The sequence below is a fragment of the Heliconius melpomene genome, chromosome 4 (assembly GCF_056956725.1).
Source record: "Heliconius melpomene rosina isolate 202511_hmr_F chromosome 4, ASM5695672v1, whole genome shotgun sequence".
NCBI classification, from domain to species: domain Eukaryota; kingdom Metazoa; phylum Arthropoda; class Insecta; order Lepidoptera; family Nymphalidae; genus Heliconius; species Heliconius melpomene.
This window is the reverse complement of record NC_140392.1, coordinates 4,034,526-4,056,490: the sequence shown is the minus strand read 5'-3', so window position 1 is coordinate 4,056,490 and position 21,965 is coordinate 4,034,526. Positions and strand designations below refer to the sequence as shown.

At 30.5% G+C, this 21,965-nt stretch overlaps 1 protein-coding gene across 2 annotated transcripts; it reads left to right on the top strand.

The window, feature by feature from the left end:
* Positions 1–560: 560 nt before the first annotated feature.
* LOC146539489 (uncharacterized) lies at positions 561–21,693 on the top strand. Of its 2 annotated transcripts, none has more exons than XM_085208312.1 (8): positions 561–877; positions 3,182–3,360; positions 10,157–10,383; positions 11,698–12,132; positions 13,689–13,956; positions 18,109–18,208; positions 19,036–19,216; positions 20,311–21,693. In XM_085208312.1, exons 1-8 carry the CDS (start codon positions 755–757, stop codon positions 20,793–20,795), a joined length of 1,998 nt encoding a protein of 665 aa, XP_085064438.1. In that variant the 5' UTR covers positions 561–754; the 3' UTR covers positions 20,796–21,693. The 2 variants fall into 2 exon arrangements, with proteins under 2 accessions (XP_085064438.1, XP_085064439.1); XM_085208313.1 differs by lacking the exon at positions 561–877 and adding an exon at positions 1,096–1,534.
* The last annotated feature ends 272 nt before the right edge of the window (positions 21,694–21,965 follow it).

The window sequence follows — 21,965 nt, the reverse complement described above, 5'->3', positions numbered from 1 at the left end:
AGGTGGGCTTATTTCTAAAAGAAATCTCTTCCAGCTAACCAATGGAAGTGGAATTTATTTGAATGATGTAAATTTTTTAATTGATTAATCTAATGTAATCAAAACAAAACACTACACTTCTACGATCAAAAATCTGGATGAAAAATATTTCATATTTTCTTTATTACGCAATTAAATTAAATATGTGTTTATACAATCAGATTTAAATATTTCTTTTGTAATACAAAATATAGTTGCATCAGAAATAAGACTTAATATAAAACAGCGTACAGCTAGCCATATGATATTATATTATTTTTAAACTAGAACTCACCAAAAATATAAAACAAAATCAGTTACAATTTATTTTATTAATTGTAGACAACGTATTATTATAAAAAACAAAATAAATATAATCCTAAATAGTAATTAGTAATATTTTAAATATCAATGCATAAACTAAACGCAATGAAATTTTCACACGGCATCAACAGATGGCGGAACCGGCGACCCTGTTTCATTACATGCGTCAAATAGCAAACCAATGAACAGCCGTAGAGTGTCCAACTTTCATGACGTCATTATTTCCAACGTGGAAGTTGTAAAGAAATGTCATGTTTTAGCTGAAATATATATATTTTGTAATCAATGTTTTGTACAGAAATAGCACTAGAAAAACATTACAGTAAATAGTACCGGTGTTACCAAAACAAAAGTGAAGTGAGAAACTAATTAAAATTCATAATGTCATTCAATCGAAATAATCCAAACCAACATGACTCTCGTTAATGAAGATATGAGTAATATCCTGGATTATTTATCCAGAAATGAAATAGAATTTGACGAAATAAATTCTAAAAGTGACAAAATGGAAAGCTTCCATACGGAAACTCTATTGGTTAGTATCTTTACATTTCACAGAGCGTAATTGATAACGTATCAAGACGCGTTTATTGTTAGCCCAAAGGCCATTAGACGGAGAAATGGATCATTATAATGAAGGGTACGAGCGAGCGATTTAGTAGACGCGCGGTGAAGCAATGAAATCGTGACTGTACCTCGTTCTACGACTTTCGTGGGTTTACGCTCCCACCTTTACCGTTATCTGACTATACGTTCATTTTGTTTTTGGATCGGACGTGGCTCGGTCTCTAGTTCTTAATTGGAACCCGGTGTTTTCTCATCAAATTAGTGGCCCATTAGTACGCGGTTTTATCCCTAACGTGTTATTTACCAAAGCCAGTCACAGTCAGTTCGCTATCAGCGCGCCTATTGCGAACCCGGCGTATTGTACGACGTAAACAAGCAGTGCCAGCTAGGCACCATGCGGTTGTCGCTTCTACCATATGCCTCATAAATATCCACTAGTGAATATATTAATTTTAACTTAAAACTTTTTTGTAAACTGTACACTGTGATTGTAGTGAGAGGAAGCTAACAAAGTGCATTATATAGTGAAGTTATATAATTACAGTGAATTGCATTTTCTAATGTGTAGTTTAATATATCAAAATAAAAAATGGATAAAAAGCTAGACCTATTATCCTTACTTGAGGTAATATATTTTTAAATATAATAATTATTATAAACACAAAAAATTTTTGACAATGACAATATTAATTGTAATTTATAACAGATTTTCATAAGTATTGTAAATCTCAAATAAAAAATATTATTTAAATTGTAAATTTTGTACAATGTGTGATAAAAAACTTGAAATAGTATAGGAAACATGACACATATTGATAAAATAATGTTATTTCATTATGGATTAGATTACTTTATCACTAACACTAAAATGAATTAAGATAACTAATTAAATATGCACAATGAAATGCATCTCCTTTCTCTTATCATCTTAAGTAAAAGTTGAAAATGAAAGTAACTTATATATGACAGAAGTAAAAGGCACCACTGAAACTGTCTTATCTTAATTTAAATTGACTGAATGTTTTTTTTTAATTATGACTTTTTAAAATACCTTATACAACTTTTTCAATTCATAAATTCATTAAAAATCAATAAATAATATTAAATTTACAATTACAATTATTTTAACAGGAATTTCAATTACATTTTTAATATTATTCTAATATTTATGATTAATTTGCTAAATATAATTAGTTAAGTAATTATTAATTCTATTTCTTCTACTAATTGCTCTAATTAGTAAATAACTGAGAGTACATTATTTATATTGAGAATAGTTTAACAATAACATCAAAAATATATAATTAAAAAAGAATTATGCAATGTCTTCAGAATTTTAATCTTGTAATTTTATAAAATATGAGGTTATTCTGATATTCAATATGATTTATATATAATTATTTAAATATTTATATAACCTACCTGTAAAATAATATTATTATGGACATTTTGGCACAGTGTACAGTGTCTGACCATAAACACAATGGTTCAACAAATTCAGGAAATGAATTATTTTCATTTGCATGCTTTGCATTTAATTCAAAAAGAGAAGGAAGAATGTTTTTACACTAAGTTATCTATATATAACTCTGTTATATGTGGTGTAAAAGTGTGAAGCTGGAAAAATAGTTACAATTACATTTTGTAACTTATAATTTATTTTATTTTAATTAATATTTTAAACTTTATCTTATTGGAAAGTAATACAGAATTATACAATTTTTTGCTGAGTGTTTTGCTCCAATTGCACAATCTTATTGAGAACATGCATATGATGCAATTGCATATATTTCGCATTTAATTAAAATATCTACTTGTTCAATATTGTATATGTTATTGTAATGATACTTAACACATTTCTTGTTACTGTACTCTTGTTACCTTTTCATACATTTTAATATTATTAATCTCTTATATCAGTATACATTATATAATTTTTTAATATCTTTAGACAAAAATATGAACTTTCATAGGCTATCTTTGTATGTATATAGAGGAGAGGTTTATCTTGAAATTACAATACTTGTAGTATTAATGCTCTCATGGAAAGACACTTCACCTTGAAATTTCTACATAATTTAGAAATACCCCATACTGGCACTCGCTGGAACTTCACTCCTCTATTTGTATAACCAGTTTAAAGACAAACCAATAAATACTCTATTAAAATCTAATTTGAACCTACAACCATTAATTTCAATTGGTCAAATTTCAACTCTGCTACAGTATTTCAATATAGGATAAAAGATTATATGAAAATATTTTGTTGCAGTCTGATTCCTGGCAGGCATCAGATGATATCCTGGAAAACATATTCTCTTTGGAACAAGGGTCGTTGAACTTTCTAGATGAAACCTTGCCTGATTTCAACTTGGCAACTGATAATGCTTCGCCTCCAGGACTTAGTAGCTCTTGCTCGGACAGTGGACTGTCTAGTGACCCCGCTGAATTGTAAGTTATCTTTTTTTATTAAAATTGCAGATCTTGAAGTTTAGTTTTTGCAGGTGTCTCAATTTGTGTGGTTGTACAAAAAGTCTTTCTTTTTGTGAAAAATATGAATGTTTATTAATGAGAATTTTATTTTGTGGATGAGAATGAATAAAAAAATCCTCAAACTTATTTTACTTACTTAATTAAAGCCAAGGAAGGAAAGGAGTGATAATGGGGATTTTAGAGCAATATACATATGAATTGTGGGTTCAGATATTAAGTATTACTTTTATTATATTCAAAATAATCATCATTATTTTATATATACATGTTATAAAACAAAAATCAATTCAATTGAATATTCGTAGCAATTACATCAGACTTCATTAATAGGACGTAAAACTAGTTGTATATTGTACCGTAAGCTTAATTTGTGAGTCAGCACCACCTCCACCTTCCACTAAGAATGCACGCTATCTGCGACGAAAGCACGATTAGAATTTCAAATACCTTTGGCCGTGCGCCTTTTAATTTTAAACTTCAAGACTCGCTTGCTTCGATACCCTCTTTTTTCTCTCTCGAAAAAACTCTCTTCATTGCGAAAGTTCAGAAAGCTAATAACTATTATTTGGAATTAGTTTTGGATGATGAAAAAAATCGTGACTAACGGTGTTCGTTTTTTGTTCACGTTACCGTGTGTACCATTATCTTTATTAAATAAAAAATATCATTTAGTATAGTGGTTTGCGATAATATACCGTTAGTTTAATAGATATATATTATTACTAGCGGCCCGCCTGCGGCTTCACCTGCGTGAACTACGTTATTATTAATTTCTGTGTCCATGGCTACGTCCTAGTGACGTCTATGCAAAATTTGAGACTCCAAGCATTTGTAGTAACAAAGTTTCATACAAACTTTCGATCCCAAAAACAACCCCTTAGAAGTCGAATATTGCAAATTCTCGACTTAGCGTGCACCTACGTCCTATAATAAATAACTCCTATGCAAAATTTGAGATTCCTAGCACATGTAGTTTCTGAGATTTCGTGATGAGTGATTGACCTTTCGATTTTATATATATATAGATAGATAATAGATATTATACTTGATGGAAGTTCCAGAAGTAAGAGAATCAATTAGTTCCCAGCTTAAAGAAATAAATAGTACAATAGCTGTACAGTTATAAATTTTGATGCACTTTAAACTCAGTTTTCTTTGCTCGAGCTTTAAACACATCGTTTCTTGAATAACAAACACTAAGCTCGGGAACCGGTGTACGTTGAAGGAATATTACTTTGCTTAACTTTATTTGTATTTGATGAATCTTTTTCTTTCTTTTTCTCATTTGTAAATGAATCTTTTTCTTTAACTTCACACCTAGTGTTAATACACTCCGTTCCTATTGAGACATTTCCGTTCCGCATTTACATCTGAATTTTAGAGACATTGCCGTATTGTGTGGCGGTATTTAACGCCGCGGTTCGCTTCGATATAGCGAAGAAATATTAAATATTTCATTTCCCCTACGTATCGACTGCCCTCAAATGGATATTTAAATCTTTATTTTATGAATCTTTACTAACTTTATATGATATAAATACAAAATAATATTAAAATTGCACTTTCAACAAGAACTTTATTACTACTTGTATAGATTAAAAGTAAAATATATTGTATGTAGGTGTATGTGCTTGTGCTTGTACATCATTAATGTTTTTCCCTATAAACTTTACAAGCCTAGTGCCCATTAAGCTTATGAAATTAACTTTTTTAAAAACATAAAGTTTATTTGCTTATTTTTTACATTTTGAGGAGTAGGTACTATATACGAAGTTTCATTATTTAACTTTTAATTACAAGTATAGTTTTGTTGTTACAATCGTACAGGTATTCGCCAATATAGTAATAATTTGAATTATTTTGTTAGGTATCTCCTCAGTTTTGCAATATTTTTTACTTTAAATTTTGCCAATTCTTTATATTATATTTAAATTAATATATTATAATGAACGATATTTTGAACATCTGTCTCAACAAAAAAAATATAAAAGTGGCACAAAATTCTGTTAACCTTTGTACATAATGGCTAATTATATACAAAATTATTTTGTCTAATAAAGATGGCTTTTTATTACAATAAGAAATTAGTTCCAGACTGATCAGCTAATTAAATAAAATAATTATTGTATAAACTAATTTATGCCTCTGTGGCACTCGGAAGAATTAATTATTATTTATTAATATTTTCATTCCTTCCGCCACTCAACTCACAATGTCTAAAAAAATTCGACGGAAAGTGGAGAACGGAGTTTCTTAACCTCTTCTTATCTTGTTATATGCGGGATACAGCGGGAAGCTGATTGTTATTATTAATTTTATAAAGTATTATTTTTAAATACAGGCATTTATTAACAATTTAAAACGCTTCATAAAATCTCTTCATTAACTCGTATGAAATGAAGTAAGCACGATACGGTACTACAAGGGCTATAAAAACCTAATTTGTTTCAGCTCCAATTGAATAAGAAATGCATAGATTTTTTTTGCATTCCAAAGAAAATTATATATATCCATACCTATATTATAAATTCGAAAGTAACTCTGTCTGTCTGTCTGTCTTTTAGTCTGTCTTTTACGCAACCAGGGCCAAACCGCTAACTTAATTGTGATAAAATACTCATATAGAGATACTTGAGGGTGTCGGGATGAACATAGGATACTTTTTTTGTCATATTTGTAATGTTTTTGATATATACCAATATATTAAAATACTTATTAATTTGACATGCAATTTATCCCGCCATGTTAATAACAACCGTCGCTATGCGACCGTTGCTAAGCAACGATTTGCAAAGTTTGTTGTTAGAAAACGTCACCCAAAATGAGCTTGCTTAACGCATCTCTCTATGGAAAACTAAAAATAATTTCATAAATATATTTAATAAATATTCGTACAGTTCAAGCGGGCGCAGCCGCGTTCGGGTCCATTAGTAGTTATATACATTTCGTTACAATATCAACATTTTGTTTTATTAAACATGTAAGTACGTATCGCGGCTAGTAATATAATAAAATATATATGTAATATCTTATCAGATTAAGGTCACCGCCTATAAGTCTTCACTAGATTGCACTCCTATATCTGTTCGATTGATATATCTTTCTTCACCTTGCTTGTATATTAAGTTATTAGGTGTATAATATAAGTATGGAAATATAGTTTACTTTGATGTTTGGCTAACACCGGAATCGAACGCGTTCCCTTTGATCTTGTCAGTGGGGTTGTTTAGAAATATGTTTTAAAGTCTCAAACTGTATTACTATAGCACTATGATAGCTGCAATAATAATTAACAATTGTGAACGTTATTTAAGCCTATATTCATAAATTATATATCTATTTATGAAAACGTCGTCTCAAGATCGATCTCAAACTTTACATACATATGCAAGTCGAAAATTCCCAAAAATATATTGAACTTAATAAAATAATGGCGTGTCCAGTCCATTTGTTCTTCAATAATGCAATTGACAGCGTACGTGCGCGATTTCTCGATAAAAAAATAGGTTAAATGTTAAAAATATTGATATAATATGTATGTAATATATTTTTGTTGTTATTATAATACGATAACGGGGATTCGGGGTCTTGCTATCAGCGAAACTTGATGTAATCGGTAATTCCTTTAAATAGCAAGCATCTTGTTCTTAATTGACTGAGATGATTTATATTTACTGCGTAATACATTTTACAAGTTGCCTGTAAAGCAATGGTTGTGGGTTTGGTTCCCACTCGGGGGGTAAATTATTATTTACTAGCGGCCCGTCAGCGGCTTCGCCTGCGTGAACTACGTTATTATTAATTTCTGTCTCCATGAGTATCTACGTCCTTTAAGGACGTCCATTCAAAATTTGAGACTCCTAGCATTTGTAGTAACGAAATTTCATACAAACTTTAAACCCCAAAAACAACCCCTTAGAAGTCGAATATTGCAAATTCCCGTCTTAGCGGGCACCTACGTCCTATAAGTAACTCCTAAGCAAAATTTGAGATTCCTAGCACATGTAGTTTTTAGATTTCGTGATGAGTGAGTGACCTTTCGATTTTATATATATATAGATTAACATTTATTTTCGTTTGACACCAAGACAAAAGCCTGGTGTTGAGTTCTTTCACTAAACACGTAAAGCGTCTAAAATTCGGTAGAAAGTAGAGAATGGAGTGCCTTGGTTCTCTCTGCCGTGATATCTGCGAGATACGGGAAGCTGATTTTTAATACATGTTGTTAGTATTCATTTTATTTTAACTTTTGGCGATTCTGACAATCCTTTCATTTGAGGTCTACTTTTACAAAGAAATAAATTTATGCGTTGGATAGCGGAACATAACGCTGCATTATGTTTTAATCAGACCGAAAAACGACCGTGTTTTTTTTTTCATACATATTTTTTCGACCATAAAATTTGCAATAATACCTTTTGTATACATTCATGTTGGTACTATTTATAATTTAAGTTTGTATCTAATAATACTTTAAAAATATTATAACTTCGATGAAACATAAATGATTTCTTCAATGCTTTACGTGAGCAGCTACTATTATAAGAAGAAATTAAGAAATATCATTTTTATTATACATGTAAAAAAGTAAAAGTAGATTACTTTCTAGCATCACCTCTTACCGGTTGGGGCCAGTTTAGACAGTCCCAATTCTATATAACACTTATGTTAAATTATATAATACTGGCGTAAAGGATACTTATAATATTATAATTTTAGATAAACGTGTTCCGAGACACGTTTGACAACCTCCTTTATCGTTTTCGAAGGAATTTATATGAGTACGTGGTCTTTTGTATAGTGTATTAACATTTTCTTATAATATTAATTTTATTATCTTTACGATTCTCACGCTTCTTGCAAGGTGAGAGGGAAAAATATAGAAGAAATAACTTTTTTTTAACACTTTAGTAGTTGTAAAGTAAGGAAAACGATAATATTTCAAATATAAACTAGCTCTCAGTAGAAATCGAACAGCCAGACGTTTCTTAAATGTCAATTTTCTATATATTATTGTATCTAATCATGTGTTAAGTTATCATAGTGATAAGGTCGCCTTTGCATGCTACAATTATATTACTACAAATTTATTATCGATTCCTTTATTATTTTACTTGTGATTTTTGTTTTTTTTTAATAATTTTATCTATCTATCTATCTATATTATTTGTTGTATTTATAATTCCATAGTACAAAACCGAAAATGAATTATTATGGAGGTTTTTATTTTTCACTTCCCAATATGTAATTGTACTGAACATCGGTATCCAAGGCACGTAAGTTGAAGTTGTAAGATGTAAATTTCACATTTATGGATTATATACATTTGCTCCACGGCCAACGGGATTCTGTAACTAGCCTTGACGAAAGGTGATTGTCTTGTTTCAATTAAACAATGCTTTTAAAACAGCAGACAATAATTTAATAGTGAGTTGGCCCATATAGAAATTAAGTATGAAAGTCATTTTGGTAAATAATTTTCTTTAATTCTTAAGAATAAATGGATCTCTTCAAAGTAATTTTAAATATATAGTTTTTATTTTAATTGAGTTACTTTAATACAATTCCTCTGCTTCCTCTGCTTATTATTATTTGTTGTGTGCGGGATAGGGCGTGAAGCTATAAAAAGCTAAACAACTGAAGAACACATCACATCTCATTCCAGTTTTATAGATTTATTTGAGATGAAATAATTAGCCGTTTTTAATATACATTTATAAAATAATAACATGTTCAAATATACATACATACATATGTAATCTCCTAGGTGCGATTCAATATCTCAATCTTCGTGCGTACTCTTATACCTAATGTTCTATTGTATCAAGGTTTCTATGAGAGGGTTATATTGCAAAACTGAAAATATTTAATAGCATTTAGTGTAACCCACAGATAGGTATAAAATTGTATACTAAAGCTCAGACGGCTTTCGTGGCCGACTGAAAGACTGCTGACGTTCCCAAGGATAATTAAAGCGGGGAATTTATTTATGCCTAATCCCTTTTGAAAAGGGGATTTTCTTTCGAAACATTTTTAGTCAGGACAGTACTTCTTATCTTATTTTTTCTTAAATAATTTCAAATATTTAAAATGTAAATAAAAGTTAAATTTTTTTTTAAAATCGTTTTTTTAGTATTTTAATGTTGACAAAAGCTTCGACGTCTACCTGTTTAGAGGTATCTACAATTTTTCTTATTTTATACTTCGTAGGTAATTAATTGCCTACTACAAGTTATATTAAGTTAAAAATAACAAATAATTTCTGAAATGTTTGTTTGCGTATCAACTACCAACTCGAATGGAATAAGGAACATTATACTGCAATAAATACACTACGAATCGTTATTGGGAAAACCCGCTGACCACATTAACTTTTATCTTCCAAGTTATTCTCGTTTAAGGCCATGATTTTGTTACCGACAAAGTTATTTTATACTACGAATAAGCTTTTTTACTTAGTCAAAGTTATTTTTTATATTTAATACACGTAATTTTTAGAAATTGCGTATATTTGTGACATTTTGAAACCTAAATGCTAGAGAAATACATTATCTGTTTAACTTTTAAATATCTTTAACTTTAAGTCTTATTTAAATCTAAGCTAAATTTAAATAAAATAAATCATCTTCACGCTGGATCCCGCACGCAGTAGGGTAGACAGGCAGACTCCGTTCCCCACTTTTCGTTAAGCTAAATTTACTATAATTAATCTGAACTAAATTTACATTACCTAATTCAATTGCAATTATTTTAGCGACTTCGAGCAACAATTGTCGCCGTTTCTCATACAAAATTCCTGCGATGAGGATCTACCCACACCGGTCCTAGAACCAATGAGTCCGTGCAACACGCAAGATGTCATCATACAGGATACGAACGAGGGCTCGAACAGTTCCTCCGAGCAGGATGCCTTCGATATGGACGATTTTGAACAGAATGTTGTGCCCGGATTCCTTAATAATAATACATTCCAAAGCCCTGGTATGTATTTTTTTTTAATTTTTCAATTTATTTATGATAATATTTTATTCTAATGTTAGTACTTAACTCTATTATTTGTGGATTTGATTCTTATTGCGAATAGATATATAATTATATACATAGAAAATATATAGGATGTTTAAATTTTTTACTAGCTTCCCTATGCTTTCCTTAAATGATTCGTATAAATGATAACGCATGACCTTTAATGATTTAAAGTAGAAATGTTAAATAACCGAAGATTAATCCAACCAGTCTATTTGAACGAAGGCTATCTAAATTTGATCTTAAAAGTTAAAAAACTTTTTAAATCCTCTCCCCCATAATATTATTACCACTGAAAATCCCACTTAAGTTTAACTTATCACTAAAATTAAAAAAATAATAATTAAGTTCATATTAAAACGCTAATTGATGTTGAGTAAATTTCTATAACAATATAATTTTTGGTACAAGTTACAGACTTTCAAATCTTCTCAGAATTTTTACCGTTGAAAATGTTAAACTTTCGTCTGAAATATTATTGAGTTGTGTTTTTTTTTCATGTTATATTATAAAAGCAGTATATTCTACTATAACTTAACAATCATTTATGTAGGTATTATTGTAACTGTTACAAATAATAAATATCCAAGGCCCTTCTATATTTACACACGTGTTATTGAATACCAATGAAATCCTTGAAAAGGTATTTTTCAATATATATTTTTTTATTTAATTTGACAATTTAAATAAGAATTGGTACTTTTATGTACCTACTTACCTGTCAAATTAAATAAAAATATTCTATCAAAACATGCGATTACAAACGCGACAGGTTGTGGGTTCAATCCTCACTTAAGGATCAAATATGTAATTTTTTCCTTTCTGCGATCTGGTGTCGAGGTCTATGCCTCCAGAATTCGGCGGCAAATGTTAAACGGAGTGCCTCGACACTAGGTTCTCTGTGCCTACTCTGCTATGTGCGGGATACAGCGCGAAGCTTAAAAAAATAGTTAGTTTATATACAATTGTACATGTATGAAGTTATATAATACAGTAATTTTATTAACATAACCATTAAATACGCTATAATAGAACATAATCACACAAGTCATTTTAAAGTGACACCATTTAAAATAATTTGAAATAATTAATTTATTTCGCGTAATATGCAATGAATCATTGATAATTTAAATACCAAACAACTGAATACACTTCTCTGCATACCAAAATGATATGTTATAATAATACAAAAATGTTAGTTAAATATACAATTTATGTGTGTATGTACGTTGCTAATATGTTTAACACGAGCGATGATCTCTTTCTTAGGTAAAGGTAGGAAACGCCGCCTTTCGCAAACAGCGCCGGTCGTTCAACCCAAGGTTCAAAAACCTATAAGGTTACCAGCCTCCGCTATGCAAAAGCCTCAATTAGTTGTTAAGGCGCAGCCCCAGAAACCTTTGAAAGTGACCAATATACAAGTAATCAATCCGCAAACAAAAGTTTACTCGAAACCGGTAGAGTCGGTTGCGCCACAGCGTAGAGTTATCAGAGTGGCACCGATGGCGGGCAACCCTAGATCAATACTGCTACCAGTAACAATAAAGGATATGAAAGACTTGAAATCCATCAAAATAATTAATGCGGCGGATTTGAAGAATGCCTCCAATATCAAAATAACGGCAGCCAATCTTCTATCTCAAAGTAAATTGCAAGATCTCAAAATCGAGGCCCGAGACGAATACGAGCAGAACAACAATTGTGGTAAGTACATTTGAGACTAACTGAAGTTGTACTGTGTTTTCTATGCTATAAAGTCGAAATTTTAAGACTGGGTTATACATACATACAATTTTGAAATTGATTTTAAGCTATATTACAACGAAATAGGGTTGTAATTGCATTGTCGTATTACATAATCGTGTTATAAAAAGTGTTTCTTAAAATTGAACTCTATAATCTTAATCATAAGATTTAAAATCTCACACCAAATATAACGTTTCGCTCGTAAAACACTTGTTTAATGTATTTTTCAGCTGAAACTGTTTGCCTATTTAATTGTTTGTCTCTTATTTCGTTAGCGTCAACGAGTGCACAATCACTGTAGTTTTAACTGATTGGTGTCAATTGTTTTCGTTTATAACGATTTATAATTTGTCGGTAAAATTCGGTCATCGCACGAGAGACGGTTTGGATAGGAGCATTGAACCCATTTAATGCTGGAGGCCGTTCTGGGTTCTTTCTTAGAATACATATTAGTTATATGAATAGCATATAAGCAAATACTACTGAATTATAATATCTGTAGCAATATTGAAAGCTATCAAAAAACTTGATGATATTCCTTATATCCTATTAGTTTTTCGATAGTTTTGAATAATCGAGTGGTTATTTTATCTTCTAATACTTAATTCGTGTGTTATAATATCTCAGTTATAGTGCAGTTACAGGAATTATTACGAAAACATTTTTTATTTGAGACCGTCGTAGCGCAGAGGCACAAGCTACTATTTGTAAAGCTAACAAGGATATTATTTCTTTGCTCTGGTACCAAGGCTGAAGCGCGGCGATGCGTTCCTCGACTCAACACCCAATGCCTCGAAAATTCGGCAGAAAATGGGAAACAGAGTGTTTTAACACTAGATTTTCTGTCTACTTGAAATATAGCGTGAAACTACTAAACAAATGTTTTTTATGTTATCTCGCTACAACCAACAAGTATTATGTATTAAGTAGTTAATTTCAAGATTACACGCTAAAAGTCATTTTACTTGAACCGACTCTGACATTCAAGCAAGGACGTTTGTTAACACACGTAGTAACTGTCTTTTTATCACTTATTCAATTCACATTGTATTGTTGGTAGGTTCAAGTAATTTTATACTTGTTATATAAAAAACCGCATACAGCAGGGTAGGCAGAGAGAACTTAGTGTTAAAATATTCCGTTCCCCTATCCACTTTCCGCCAATTTTTTCGAAGCATTGTGTGTTAAGTGGTGGAATTCGACACCGGGCTTTTGTTATATATACGTTGTATTGTACTCGTTATATGTATAAAGAAATGCTCAAAATATTTTTTTATTATTAATATGATTAATATAAAATAGTAATTATTTAACAAGTACTATTTCGTGATTTATTTTAGTATTACTTTAGTTTTCCTCTTGTTTTGATTTACGTCGCATATTGCATGACGTAATCACTGCATATATTGCATTTTTAATTAAGTTTTAATACTATTAATAACAAAAGTATTTTTTAAAAATAAATTTACTTAAATATGCAATGCAAGAAAAATTAAAAAATATATAATTTTCAGACGATTCCGGTAGTGATCACAGTGATGATGACGACGATCACAAAGACACCCAAATCAATGATGGCCGCAACGGCTATCCCCGTCTCGTTCTGACAGCTGAGGAGAGACGCTTGTTGGCGAAGGAGGGAATCAGCTTACCTACAAGTTATCCCCTAACTAAACATGAAGAAAGGGAACTTAAAAGGATAAGGCGTAAAATTAGGAATAAAATCTCCGCTCAGGACTCTCGTAAGCGGAAGAAGGAATATGTTGATGGATTGGAAGACAGGTAGGATATTCTTTTTGTTTTGTTTCACATTATGTAGCAGGGTTGGCAGAAGAATTGAGTGGCGAAAGACCACCAGAATGAGGAAAGAAACATATTAAATCGATTCAGTCCTTCGAGTGGGAAGTGCCATATTTTATTTAATTAAAGTAGGGAAATGTATTCACAACCATTGTTTGTACATCCAGTTCCTCGACTACTTCGCTAGGGTGGCTGTAAAATGGACTAAATTAGTGTATCGGTTACTTTATTCCTTTACGAACATTTGGTTATTATTTTTTCATTATCATTATCAGATAAGACGGCATCATCAAAAACTACAGTAACACCGAAAATAATAAAAGTATGCTCTTAAAGATAAAAATATAACACCAGAAGCTTCCGAATTAAATTTTTAATAAAAAACAAGTTTATTTTATTTAAGTATTGATAAGACTCTATAGTCATTCGGTCCTTTTCTCCATATTTATTATTATTTTTATTTAATAAAATTTTAAATACTCTAAAATTAAGGTTGATGCCCGAATAACGTATTTAAAAATTACTGAATTTAAAGTTAAATCTTCGTGAAGTAGGTAAATATCACCAATTATGTTTTAATGACACATATTCCTATATTTAAAAGGCCGTCGTCTCTATTTAAAGTTTTATAATGCATTTTGTAAATACAAACTGAGCTTCTTAATAAGACCTTTCCCCCTTTCACCTATTAAATATATTCAAATTATTATATTTGAAATAGCCTCGACTCGTTTCAGTTATTGTTATGGATACAGGAAATTATTATGCAGATAAGATAACAATAAAATTGTGCTTAACACACAGTTTTGTTATCATTTTCTTTTAAATTAATGTACATAGATAGATAGATGGTAATGGTACTGATAGAAAATGTATATTGTATGATTTTTTTATATCTTAAAATTCAAAAAGTACTTTAAATAAAAATATATTTATAGTAGTAATTGTTGAATGAATGAATGTAATGTACCTACTACTAACGCCATCTATGAATCTGTTATGTATTTTGTTATATTTTTATATCTATTATTTCACATTATAATACAAAAATAACATTTAAAATGAATATTCGTGAAGCTTGTATTTTATATTCCACAAAATTCAGTAGTGGCGCTAGGCCTTAAGTATGAGTGTTCCTGTTCTCTGATTCTTCCCTTTGGCAACGATGCAAAACGCGGCATTAAGTTCCGCTACTCAACACGCTCAGGTTCCATCTTTCCACCCTTAAAAAACATTTCATGTTTTGCAAAAAAAAACGGACGAAAGAAATTCTTGCGAGCATAAATTAAAACGCTTAAACAGAACTGTAGCACTCGTAACAACCGTTACTGGCTCTTAAATGTGAAAGTAAGCAGCTCTAAATATATAATGTTACCGATTTTTTTTATAGTACCCATTACTAAAGACCTATTTTTTGCAGTACACTGTGCTAACTGATATAAAATCTATCTACAGACAGCTTTTTGTTATATTTTTTGCAAATCACTTCGTAGTGAGATTGTCTTTTCTTATTACTATCACAAAAAAACAATATAAATATAATACTTAGACTCTGTCAGGTCGTGCAATCGCCATTGTCTTTTGTAACATATAACGTTAGTTCTTAATGAAGAAAAAGATAGAAAAGCCTTTCTTTTGTTTAATATCTACAGAAAATATTAAATTATATAATAATTAGAATTGAAGCACCCACGTAGCGGTATAGACGAGTCAGGTATTCGTACTTGTGTCGATCATTTCAGGCTTATTGAAAGTTGCAATTATATTTTATTGAAAGTTGAAAGATCAGTTTGTTATAATAACACGTTCAGTGTGTGAGATAAAAGAAAGTGTACTATCACTTTGTTATTCGTCTTGTATAATAGTTGGCTTAAGTCATTGTTTCATTTGAGAGAGAAATGGAAATATTAAGTAAATTATTTGACCCTAGACTAGGAATCGAACCCTCAACACTTACGTTTGCACACCGCTGTCCCGCTCAGCTTGTTTTAATTAAGCAATTATAAAAATATATATTTTTAAACAATGATATAACCTAATTTATTTATTTTTAGAACTTACATACAGAAGTCAAAAAGGTGTTATAAGATAAAATTTTATTCATAGACAAACGATTTCTTGACAAATTCGTAAAATATATTACAAAAAGATGAAGATATCGATAACAAACGGTATACTGAGAAGGGAGTTGACTCATAATGTTCCCAATTTCGTGTTGACATTTTTTTTTTAACGGGGCCGCAAACTTTTGAATTCTTAAAATACCCAGGTAGATAAATTCCACTAAAGTCTATTATACAAACATTAGTCACTATAAATACATTAATTCATTTCCTCGAGTGGGAATTGAACCTACAACCCGTCGCTTTACAGTCAAACCATTTTGCCAAAATCTTTCTCTATCTTTAGCACGCAAACTTTATACGCTTCAATAAACTGAAATATATAATTTTATTCAAGGACTTCTTTTTAATTAATTAATTTAAATTAAATTAATTTAAATGTAGGTATACTCGAGATAAGAAGGCTGTTCCTAAAAAAATATCAGGTATACTGTGCTAGTATTAGGTATTTTGTTCGAAAAGTTGATGATGATTTGCATTGCAAAATATAGTTAGGTATGTGTTTTAACTTAAGTAATTAAAAGCTTACAAAAGCACTAGTATATTTTAATTTCTTATTTTTTATTTCAAATATGTAGTGTTATAACTGATAAAAGGGACGCTCTGCCATTTAATGATAAAACAAATACATATCTCGTTATCACTAAGCATTTAATCGTCATCTCTTTTTTTATAATAAAAGCTCGGAGGTTAGTGTTAGGACACTCCTCTTTCCTTTCCATTTTTAAATATTTGGTTATGTTAGAGTAAATTATTGTAATAAGAAAGTGTTTTACATCATGCCCTTCTGAGTCATTTGCTCCACTCAAAACAATCCACGCCGATATGAACACGTTGGCAGATGATTCACTTAACTTGGCTTCTTGTTTAATAATATTTCGTCATATTATCATTTTGCTCCTATACTTGCTAAGTGTTTTGTTCAAAGTTAACTCTAAACCTTTCTATCAAACTTTAATTAAATTAGAATTTTGTAACGTAGGTCCCGATGATATCTAAATTTGATGGTAGTATAAGAATTTTGTCATGGCTTGATAAAATCGTATGGCTTTGTGGTCAGAGAAAAAGATGACGTATTTATACGTTTTCTTAAAAAGTCTTATTATTTCCTAAATGTATTATAGAATAAAACTTCAATATTGATTTGGAACAATAAGAATTTTATCTAATTATTATCTATTTGTCAATAGATTATTATCATTAGTTTAATTGATACCTATATTAGTTTTAAGATCTTACTCTAATTATATTTCTAAACCTCTTTTTTAAATAATATTAAAAATTTAATATACTGGAAATTATTCCATAAGAAGAAATTGTTAAAACGGATAATAAATAATTTATAAGTGTGTATATTTTTTTGGTTATAATTTTGTACAAAACTGAAATTTAAAAATACCTTTAAGAATTTAAGATAGTAAAATAAAAAAAAATACAGTCCGAATTGATAGCATCCTTTTCTTACAGAAGTCGGTTAATAATGTTAAACAAAGCAAAATACAATTTAAATATGAAAAATATATATATAAAACTCACACCATTTAATTTGTAAAGTTTACCTGAAATATACGTTTTGAGATGAGATGTGACAGGAGTTGGGAGGTGACGTAACAACCTGACGTAATATTTCAAACGATTTGAAAACTTTCTTGTTCCTATCGAAGTTTTGCGCTTTTTTATATAATTTTTTATTCGTATTTTCCTTATTGAGTCGCTTTAAAAATGGATATTTTTTATTATATGTTTTTATGCAAACGCTAGTATTTGAAATATATTGTTCATTTTATAACTGTTTTCAATTTATTTTTTTTATGTTTATGTTTACGTAAATGTTACCAAGTAGTTTATTGTTTAATTTTTTGGTAAAATGCAATAATTTGCATATTTCATATATTGCCTCTTGTATTTACCGTATTTTATACATTGCCTAGGTATTCCTAAATTATCTAGACTGCCAGTAACATAAATTACATAAATATCCGGAATAATAAATGAAACACATTGTTTACAGGGTAAAACAATGCACGGCGGAAAATCAGACGCTCATACGGAGGATAAGGATACTGCAATCACAGAACCAGTCGTTGACGCAGCAGCTGAAGAGATTACAGGTAATGATAGTGGAAATGTATTATTTAATTATAGGGGGTTCAAATTTTATGTAGGTTTTAGTTTTTTTTTATAAATATGTAAAAGGTTTTTTTTATAGAGTGCGTAATTTTTTTGTGTTGATTTTTAAAAATATTTGTAATTTTCAATAAAAATTAATGTTAAAAAGCTTATTAATTCTATTTTATGTGCCATCGTAACTGATTACGATGAAACCTACGAGTAAAGAAATTAAAATTATCAAATTTATATATTTAAAATAAGACACATTGACGTGAAGTTTAATTATTAATTAATCTTAAAGAAGTTCTGAAATGTGATAATGTATTCCAAAAACTAAAAGTCAATGTCGACGATCTTGTTTCATTCGCCATTCGTTATAATTATTTTAGAAAGTTGCACGAATGGTTTATATTTAGTCATATATGTACGGACGTTAAATTAGAGCTATAAAAATAAAATTACCCACGTTTCCTTTAGAAATAACTTTTTTTTTATATATGAAAAACCTTTTTGTTTAGTTTTTTTTTTGTAGAGTTTATTTAAGTCTGATGTGTTTCAATTACTGATAAAAAGCTCAAGATAAAAAAGTTCCCAGGCACTGCTCTGGTCTCCTGAAACGACACCCTCATACATTGAATCAATGGGATCATTTAAATTAGCTTCACGCTTTATCCCTAGCGGGGTAGTCTACATACTTCTTTCGCCTCGTCCACTGTCATCAACTTTTCATATATGCCCTCCGGGAGGTCCTCATGCTTTTTACGTATCAATGGAATCATCATCATCAATGGAATACTAAGTAGTTTTTGTTTTTAATTTGTTCCAGAACGTTCTCACAGGCGTGACGTCATCCGGTGGCAAAGCTCAGCCGGCCACTTGTCTACTAGTTCTTCTACTATCAGTGGCGCTGGTTGCCCTCCCCTCGATGAGGGAGGAGGTGAGGGCGAAGGCACCTGAACGGTCTACATCGCCGGCTATCACGAGGGCGCTGCTTTCTGCCAGTAATAGTGAGTTTGACTTGATTATTGTAAGATTTTTTTTAAGTTCACCTGTATAAGGGATATGGTGGGGAAGGTTGAGGTAATTTAATGTTATGAATATGATGCTCCGTTCCCCAAGAGCCGTTCAATTTTTGAGAGTACGGAAATTTAAAGCTGCTCTTTGTCTTCTCATTAAGAGTATAGGAAATGAATATAAATAATTGCGAGTGAGAATCGAACACATAACCGTCGCGTTTACAATCAACGCTTGGCTGATGCGCCACGATGGCCTATTTAATGGAATTATTATATTTTCAATATCTATTAGCAATGGGAATAAAGAAACTTATTGTACTAAAACGATAGACTTTTCTTATTTATTGCTTGACAAATTTATCATTACAACAAAGTTTTATAATGACTTTTTTTTACATTTTTTGTCATTTATTACGAAAAGTAAATAGAATCTTTAAAAAAGTGGTCTTTTTGTGTATAATTGTGAATGGCAACTATAATTTTATATAACGAGTGTAACAGTATCAGTTACGTAGATGAAAGTAGAATGGCGGCGGAGCGTGACGTTGAACGCTGCGGGATTAATTTTTATCTTAATTAATTATAATATGAATATGTATCGAGTATATCGAATATTGTTTTTTTTCTGTTTCAATTGACATCTTGAAAATAATATTGAAATTGTGATAAAGTAAGGCCAAGCTAAATAAAATAAAAATGCACCAACAGTTTGTGATACGCGCAAAAATAGGAGTTTCCAGAAATATTATACAACATATATAGAGAAATGGAATATTAACAAAAAATATTTGAAATTCATTTTCAAAATGATTAAGCTAGATATGGTCTTCTCTAGCTTAGTTGCGTCATTGGTTGCCATTCAATAATTTTATGTACGAGTATTATAATTATATAGATGATGTGATAAAATTATATATACTTTATCATTTCGGCTTAGTATTGGTGAATGATTTTGATTTTTTAAAAAATGGCTGTGTAGTGAAGAATGGAGTAACTTTTGTAGTTTTTTTTAATTTATTATGTTAAATGCCACAGATATATAAAAGTCACAAAAACAAACTATAACAAGTTTCATTTGTTTCCAGAAATATCCCTCGACGAGACCGTCATAGACGACGGGGAGTTCGCAATGGACGAACTCATCACGTTCAATCGTGCTCCCCCAGACCACGACTACCCCTCCCCTCTTCCCCTGACTCCCACAACCCCCAACGCCCCCACATACATCGACCCCCCCATAGACGACACGTGGCCCCCCGACAGACCGACGAAGGACATACAGTTCGACCTCGACGACGGACATGACTACTTGCCCGTCGTCAAACAGGCCCGATACCACGACAACATGGCGCCCGTCGTCAAACATGGCCGATATCACGACAAGATGGCGGCCGTCACTATAGAACATGATGACAATATGGAAGGACATTTTAAGGGACTGCTGCAGCTGCCGGTGCCCGTAGGTCGGGAGAACATACTGCTGGAGGAAGTCGATGACGCCGCTTTGACTAATAATAATTTTACTGAAGTCAAGACTTTTGTTGTCAACGGCTCAATGAATGAGTTTTAGTTGAGTTTAGTTCATTAGAGTTGACCAAGACTAACTTGAAGTTTAAATAGATTACATATTGGTGAATGAATGAACTGAACTAAATTCAGTTGACCAAAACTAACTTCACTGATCTTTGAAGTCAGGATACTATGGTTTGGTGAATGAGTTTTAGTTCAGTCTAGTTAAACTTTTCGATTACTATTATAGTATGCTATTCCTGTCAAATTTTTTTATTTTGTTTTTAATATAATTTTATTTTATACACTTTATATTCTATTTTCAATGAAATTATTTCTTGTATTTAGTTTAAGGTAGAGTGTGAAGGTTCTGTTTTTAGATTTACTTTAAAATATGCCTTTTATTATGTAATAAATATAAATATTGTTGAAAATATTATTTAGATATTGATATATTTAACGAAGGCTATAAAATAATCGATTTTATATTTACCATTTTCAAGAAATTCCATAATATATTTTGTCATCATTTATTGACGTCGGTTTTTTGTAATTGTCTTTTTTTTTAAAATGACGATAGGAGAAATGTGAGATCGTGATTTAATTAGGTTAAGTATTACTTAGTTGTAATTAATTCAGAACATAATGCGTTTTATATTTATTTTTAATCAAAATTAATATATTGATGATGGATGTCATTAGATTTTATCAAATCGGCATGTCATTGTAAGTTTGGAAGCATTTTCTTACTTTTCGACTTGGTGCAATTATTGTAAGTAAATAATATTAAATAACTGATCTTCAGTGTTACTTTTATAAAATATCTATAAATAAGGATTATGCTATGTTTAGAGTTAATGAAAATATGATTAAGATTTTACTATGTAAGTTAGGATTGTGTCGAATCATGAAATGTTGTATTAAAATACAATTGTTATTTGAAATAAACTGTGACAGAATATTGGTGTTTCTATGAATTAACTTTTTATACAATATTAAATGTTTAAATCAAAAGAAGAAAGTTAATATAGTTAAGTACTACTAATACCCTATTAACGTCTTTTATAAGGGGTAGTAGCAAACCTTAAAAAAAAATTAAATCAGCTTCAGGCTGTCAGGATGCGCACATGTCAGGATAGGTCGAGTGAACCTGGGAACCTAGAGTTAAGGCACTCCATTCTCTACTTTCCGCCGAATTCTGGAGGCATTACGTGTTAAGCGGCGACCTCAA

Coding starts and splice junctions, on each gene's coding strand:
- LOC146539489 (XM_085208312.1), top strand. CDS start 755: ATGACTCTCGTTAATGAAGATATGAGTAATATCCTGGATTATTTATCC. Junction 878..3,181: donor TCCATACGGAAACTCTATTG/GTTAGTATCTTT, acceptor ATTTTGTTGCAG/TCTGATTCCTGGCAGGCATC. Junction 10,384..11,697: donor TAATACATTCCAAAGCCCTG/GTATGTATTTTT, acceptor TCTCTTTCTTAG/GTAAAGGTAGGAAACGCCGC.